Source organism: Vollenhovia emeryi, unplaced genomic scaffold, assembly GCF_000949405.1.
Source record: "Vollenhovia emeryi isolate VEMERY1.0 unplaced genomic scaffold, V.emery_V1.0 DF939847.1, whole genome shotgun sequence".
In the NCBI taxonomy this organism is placed as follows: domain Eukaryota; kingdom Metazoa; phylum Arthropoda; class Insecta; order Hymenoptera; family Formicidae; genus Vollenhovia; species Vollenhovia emeryi.
Genome location: NW_011966519.1, coordinates 3,313 through 10,976, shown reverse-complemented (window position 1 = coordinate 10,976; position 7,664 = coordinate 3,313). Strand labels below are relative to the sequence as shown.

Below are 7,664 nucleotides of genomic sequence, written 5' to 3'. Positions count from 1 at the left end.
ATGCATCACGCTGGAAGGATTTTGTCAGCAACAGGGTGGCTCAAATTCAAGAACTCACTCCAGCTGCTCACTGGAGATACATACCTGGAACTTCCCACCCGGCTGATTGCGCATCACGAGGCCTCACGACTGCTCAACTTCAAAAACACTCGCTTTGGTGGACGGGACAACCATGAATACTCAAACCAGAATCATGGCTGTCGCAACCGGCACTCTCCGAAGAATTGAGTGCAACAGAAGCTCGCCCAGGCGTTTCGCTATTGACGGTTACGCCACGGACTGACTATCAATGGGAACTCATGCACAGGTACTCAAGTCTCACTAAAGTATTGAGGATTACAGCTATCTGTTTCAGATTCGTCTCACGGTTGAGGAAGGTCCACGACTCATTGCCTGTCAGACACATCTCTCCAGAGACCTTGGGAAAGGCGAGGCTCTTCTGGATTCAGGCAACTCAAGCAACGTACTTCTCGTACGAGCTCATGGCGCTACAAGCCGACTCACTGGTGGCAAAAGCACACGCATTCAACAGATTGACGACGTACATCGACGCTCAAGGAGTCATTCGCGTCGGCGGACGACTCACTCACGCAGCTCTTTCACTCAATGCGACACATCCCGTAATATTGCCTCGCCACTCTCAGCTGTCGTCATTGATCATCGCTCACGCTCATCAACGGACTCTACATAGAGGCACGCAGCTTACGCTGTCACACATCCGACAACAATACTGGATTCTCGGCGGGAGGGCTCCTGTCAAGTCTCACATTCTGCGGTGTGTCACGTGTGCTCGGCAGAGGGGGATCCGTGCTCATCAATTGATGGGCCAACTACCTCTCTCTCGGGTTACGCAGGCACGACCATTCACTTATACAGGTGTGGACTACGCAGGGCCACTCACCGTGAAAACGTGGAAGGGAAGAGGTGCCAAAACCTGTAAAGGCTGGATCTGCGTTTTCGTCTGCTTCTCAACCTCAGCAGTACACCTCGAGGCGGTCAGTGATTACTCATCCGAAGGGTTCATTGCCGTCTATCGACGATTCTCATCCAGACGCGGCGTCGCTCACACCTTACACTCAGACTGCGGCACCAATTTCATCGGCGCGGATACAGCTCTCAAAAGGCTGTTAATCCAGAGCACTCAAGAACATCAGCGCATTTCTCAACTGCTCTCGCAAGACAACACCCGATGGGAATTTAATCCCCCAGCGACACCTCACATGGGAGGAAAATGGGAGGCCGTCGTAAAATCCATAAAGTATCATCTACGGCGCACCATTGGAGAAAGCGTGCTCACCTTTGAGGAGCTCACCACATTGCTCACTCAAGTGGAGGCAATTCTCAACTCGCGACCTCTCGAACCATTGAGTGACGACGCAGACGACATCTCAGCACTCACGCCAGGTCACTTCCTCGTAGGAAGTCCGCTCACCACCATACCAGAGCCATCACTCGCCGACCTGGCAATCTCAAGACTCTCACGATGGCAGCTCATCCAGCAAAAGGCACAACATTTTTGGACACAATGGTCAGCGCATGACCTACAACGTCAACAAGCCATCTCATAGTGGCACCACAAGAACAACGAGATCAAGATCGGATCATTGATGCTCATCACCGACGAACGGCTACCGCCATGCAAATGGCCGTTAGTCCGGATCACGGCCCTACATCCTGGAAAGGATGGTCTCGTGCGGGTGGTGACTCTGAAGACAGCCACTACCACTCTCATCCGACCAGTGATAAAGCTCTCCGTCCTGCCAATCTCATCAGAAGATCAGGGATCATCAACGACGTTGCTGATGGCGGGCGGAATGTTCGAGATTCATTTGTGAATCTCGGTCAGTTCGTTACCGGCGTGATGGCAGCATCAGCCGGGTCAGATCGTGCAGCGCCGCATGAGCGCTGCGCGCGCATGCCCGATCGCAGCACGAGGCGACGGCGCTTCTTCTCGTGCGTTACCGGCGCTTTTGGCTCATGGCTACCGTACATAGTACACGCGTCGTGTAGTGCAAAGGACTTTCGAGTGCTCTTGTGGACATTCTCACCAGAGATTCGACTCAGTGCGGACACGTAGTGATCTCACACCAGTGCACCTCATCCCGGAAAGCTCAAGATACAGCATCACCGGCGGCTCAGGCTCACCACGCATCGCGCACGCCGGCGCCGCGTTGACACGGCTCACGGGCATCTACACATCACGAGGCCGGCTCTCGATCAGTAGTATCGACCCGTGCAAGTGATCAAAAGACTTCTCATTTCCCGTCATACTCATAGACTTCTCAACTGTAAGCATACTGTGATTATTAAAATCGTGATACGGCATTTTGCTCAAATCGATCCGAGTTCAGTTCATGTGATATTCCACCCTTTCACGCGTGCATTCTTTCCTTGAGCCTCTCACCGCTAAGTCCTCTCACCCTGCTTCCATCCGCAGCGGTACCAGCGAACTCTCCTAGCGAGACTCGCTAACATTCATTGATTTAAAAAAATATTCTTTAATTTCGAAAAATTATAAACTTGGAGAAAAACCTAGCAGTTTAATCTAAAAAAAATTGAAAAAAAACATTTACTTCAATAAAAAAAATTTTATTAAACTTAAAATAAGGATGTTTAAAATTTACAAAATGTGCAATTTAAATTAATATTTTTTATTAAACAAATATTTTTTAAAAGTAAAAAAATTTATTTTTGAAAGTGGTTTTTTAATTTCAATTTTTGTTTTGTGATTAAACTGCTAAGTTTTTTCTCTAAGTTTATAATTTTTCGAAATTAAGGAATATTTTTTTAAATCAATGAAATATATTTGTTTCCTTTAAACAAATATTTGGTTAGGAGTATTGAAATAAATGCTTTTTTTTAAATCAAGTTGGTTTATTTCATTGAGTACCAGGCTGTATCGATAAGCATGCGACATAGCATTTTTTAGTTCTAAGTGTCGCCGCGAGAGATCGAACGCGATCCAGCGCCGTAGCGCAGAGACCAGTGAGTCGTCGTCCTTCGTCCGAAGCACAGTGTACAATAACGTGCGAACAGCGAATTTATTTTGACGAAATACATTCTCATCTGTATAAAAACCGAGAAACTACAGGCCTTCAGCTTATTACAAGCCTTCACGTTCCCACCATATGGTCCTTCGAGCCGGATCCTCATCACAGAGGCGAGAAAATTCTCCAATAATCAGAGTGTGAGAGAGGAAAGGCACGTGCAATTTGGACTACAACCGAACGACGAGGCAATCACGGGACGCTACAACTGTTGAACTGTCGAACTCGACGAGAAATCCATACATCCACGAGTACACGTTAAACGTCGACAAGTCAAAGGCTCGACTTAACGCTGTACGATCCAAATCACAACCAGGCGTCAACAAGTCAAGGCGACGAAACGCTGTCGAGAGAGGCCATCTTGCGAAGCTACGACTGGAAACGGGAAGCGACCGGTACAACGAGACCGTGTCCTGCGACCATACCACGACGATCGGCTGGCGAGAGGCGGGGGAGGCCGTGTGCCTGCGACCACACCACGACGATCGGCTAACGAGAGGCAAAATCCTGTACACCTGGAGCGGCAAGGAATCACATATCAACGATCTACGAGACACACAGCAGCCATATTGGACAACGCAGGTGGCGGGAAGTCACATCAATCATTGTTGGAGAAGGACGAAGCGCCGTATAACAGCCATATTGGACAAAGTGAAAGCGACACGGCCATCTTTACATTAAGCTTAAGGTCGTAAACGCACCGGTACGCATCCGTATTATCACATTTTGAACATTACTTTCGCTTAACGGTAGTCTCACACATTAATGAAGTAAAATGGCAAATACGCTAAAGGAATATAGACAGAGACGAGGCACTCTGAAGGCTCAACTCACGCGATTCTCTATCTATCTTGACAGATTCGTTGAAAATAAAGATGAGCAACAATTGATCGAACGCGCGAATGACATGAAAATCGTAAGGCAGGAATTTAATACAATACAAGACGCGATAGATTTATTAAACGAAGGTAAACTTACGGAAGAAGAAAAGAAAAGTGAAAGTAATGGTCAAATAGAATTCGAAAACGCATATTATCTTCAGATGGGGCGAGCGCAGCGTAGACTCGAAGCGGTTAGAGCAGAGAGGGCGCCTCCGTCCGTACAGCCAATAGGACAAACGCAAGCCGCGTTTGATGTAAACGTACAGAGTGTTAATAACGGTGGTATTGTCGGCCAACCTGACTTCCAACAGAACAAGAATCTAAGTATTAAATTGCCAGTAATAAACCTGCCCACCTTTGACGGCAAATACGAAACTTGGTCAGAATTTTACAATATATTCAAATCATTCACGAAAATAAACATTTAACGCCCATTCAAAAACTACATTATTTGAGATCGTGCTTAAAGGGCGAAGCCACACAAGTTATACAGTCGCTTGAAACATCAAATCCAAATTATAACGTGGCTTGGGAACTGTTTGAGGAAAGGTACGACAATCCATGACTTATTACGCAAAATCACGTAAGGGCAATATTCGAAATGCCAGTAATTAATAAGGAATCACATACTGTTCGCGATTCTCTTTTGGGAGAGCTCGCTGGACCGCTGCGGTTGGAAGCAGGGCTGAGAGGACTTTTGCGACGAGAGACTCGGGGAACGGATGGACGCGTTAAGGGGTGGCAAATCACGTGATCGTAACTCAGTTCGTTTTGAGTAAAATACCGTGGTCAGTTTAATAAATGTAAAAGGCTTACAGTTTGAGCAGTCTATGATTTAACGGGGATGATCAGTCTCTTAGTCACTTGCACGGGTCGATTATATTAATCGAGAGTCGACCTCGTGAATGTAGATGCCCGTGAGCCGTGTCCACGCGGCGCCGGCGTGCGATGCGTGGTGAGCTTGAGCTGCCGTTGATGCTGTATCTAAAATGTCCTGGATGATTTGCACTGCTGAGAGTTCACTGCGTGTCCGCACTGAGACTATTCTTCGATGAGAGAATGAGAAAGTGAGAAAGTGAGAAAATGAGAAAGTCCACAAAAGAGCACTTGATAACTATCCGCACTTCAAGACGCGTGTACTACGTACGGTCGCTATGAGACAAAGAGCGCCGGTAACGTACGTGAAGTCGCGCGGTCGCCTCGCGTTGCGATCGGGCATGCGCGAGCAGCGCTCATGCGGCGCTGCACGATCTGACCCGGCTGATGCTGCCATCACGCCGGGGATGAAATAAACGAGATTCAAATTAATCTCGAACACATACACAATTGAGAACGTTAGTGGATACTACACTGAAGCATTTGAGAGCTTTAAAGGCTTTGAAAGAGCCCACGGATCAATGGGATACGCTTATGTTGCACATTGTTGGTTCTAAACTTGATAGATCAACGCAAAAGGAATGGGAACGCACCATCAAAGGCACAGTTATGCCTAACTTCCACGAATTGATAAAGTTCTTAAAAAACAGATGTAATGTATTAGAGAATATCTACCATGACGTGAATATCACTTCAAATAACAAGAATACCAATTCACGCACCAGTAGTACGGCAAAAATTAAAACTAATATCGTTACGAATCAAACACGATCCCATTGTCCCGTGTGTTCGGAAAATCATTATATATATGCGTGTCAAAAGTTTTTGGGACTCGATGCAAAGGAAAGGGATAGTACTGTTAAGACAAAGGGTCTTTGCTTCAATTGTTTAAAGCCCAATCATTTAGCCAACGTATGTAGGTCAGGTCATTGTCGAAAATGCACAGTCAAGCATCATACATTGCTCCACCCCACAGAAACACAAGTTAACGATACGGACAACCGAAAAACTGATAATTCAGGTGCCTCTTGCTTGCATGCTCGTATTTCATCGGAGGTATTGCTTTCAACCGCGATAGTTTACATTCAAACTGCTGAAGGAAATTACGTAAAATTTAAGTGCATATTGGACTCCGGTGCACAATCTAATTTCCTAACAGAACGAGCATGTGCTAAACTGGGCATAAACAAGAAGATGATTGAGAAGCCGATAGCGGTATCGGGATTCAACGTCAACATCACGCAACTCAAAGAAGCTGTAAATGCTACAATCAGCTCGATAGACAGAAGATTCACAACAAGGCTAAACTTCCTGATATTCTCGGTAATAACCGACGATCTTCCATCCAGATTGATTAAACATCAAACACTGAAGCTGCCTGAACACATTGAACTGGCCGATCCAGAATTTTATAAACCATCCAAGATAGACGCTCTCATTGGAGCAGAGCTGTTCTACGAATTACTGTGCGTCGGTCAGATACGGCTTGATAGCAACAAGGTAATCCTACTGCAAAAAACTCGGCTGGGATGGTTGATAACCGGAAAAATTGAGTGCTCAAGAGTAACCACCAAGCAATCGTTATGCCACATTGCACGAGATCTTGAGCAACAAGTCGAAAGATTCTGGGAGATGGAGCAAGTCCCTGGAAAAACTCACATGTCAAACGAGGAAAGGGAGTGCGAACTCCATTTTATTTAGAACACTACAAGAGACGATAGCGGTTGATACATTGTCAGGCTTCCATTCAATGACAAATTGAGTGAGCTGGGAAACAACAAGCAAAACGCAATGAGAAGATTAGTCTCACTGGAAAGACGACTAATGCAAAACAAGGACATGAATATAGGATATGGGAATTTCCTTGACGAATACAACACTCTCGGGCATATGCAAGAGACGTCAGAGCTACTTGCCGATACTGACGGCTACTTCATACCACACCATGCAGTTTTCAAGGAGACAAGCCAGACAACAAAACTCAGAGTAGTATTCGATGCCTCTGCAAAGAGCGATACTGGAGTATCCCTTAATGACACCCTGAAGGTGGGTCCAACGGTACAACAGGACTTGTTTTCAATCATTACTCGATTCCGGACTTATACATTTGCCATGACGGCAGATCTGGAGAAAATGTATCGACAGGTGCGAGTACATCCTGCGGATTGTAACCATCAAAGGATTTTGTGGCGAGTTAACAGCACGTCTCCCATAAAGATATTTGAACTCAGGACGTTAACATATGGCACAGCATCAGCAGCGTTCTTAGCTACAAGATGCCTAAAACAGCTGGCATTAGATGAAGGCGAGAAGTTTCCTCTTGCCAAACGAGCCTTATTACAAGACTTCTACGTAGACGATGTCCTTACAGATGCGTTTGATCTAAACCAGGCATTGGCATTGCGTGACAAGCTCATTCAAATAACACGACAAGGAGGATTCAACCCTAGGCAATGGCGCTCAAATGCGGCTGAACAACTGGAAGGACTTACGGATAACGAGCAGGGTGCTTATAACTGTTTGAGCAACGTTGACGCCCTCAAAACACTGGGTGTTTATTGGAACCCCATAGGCGATTTATTATTATTTCGTATCACCACAGATCCCAAGGGCAAGGAAAACACTAAAAGAAGAATTCTATCCAGAATAGCAACACTGTTTGATCCACTGGGGCTTCTAGGACCTGTAATTGTAAAGGCGAAGATCATTTTGCAATCCCTGTGGAAATATAAATTAGGCTGGGACGAGGCTGTTCCGCAAGAGATTGCCACCAGTTGGAATAAGTACAACTCAAATTTGGGCCTTCTAAATGATTACAGCATACCTCGTAGGATACTTGGGAGTAAGAGGAGGCTGGCCG

General features: G+C 46.0%; 1 protein-coding gene across 1 annotated transcript; it reads left to right on the top strand.

Annotated features, from left to right (window-relative positions):
- The first annotated feature begins 299 nt into the window (after positions 1-299).
- Positions 300-1,568, top strand: LOC105556678. The gene has a single exon (XM_012003771.1). The coding sequence runs from the start codon at positions 300-302 to the stop codon at positions 1,566-1,568; it is 1,269 nt and encodes a 422-aa protein (XP_011859161.1).
- Positions 1,569-7,664: the final 6,096 nt, after the last annotated feature.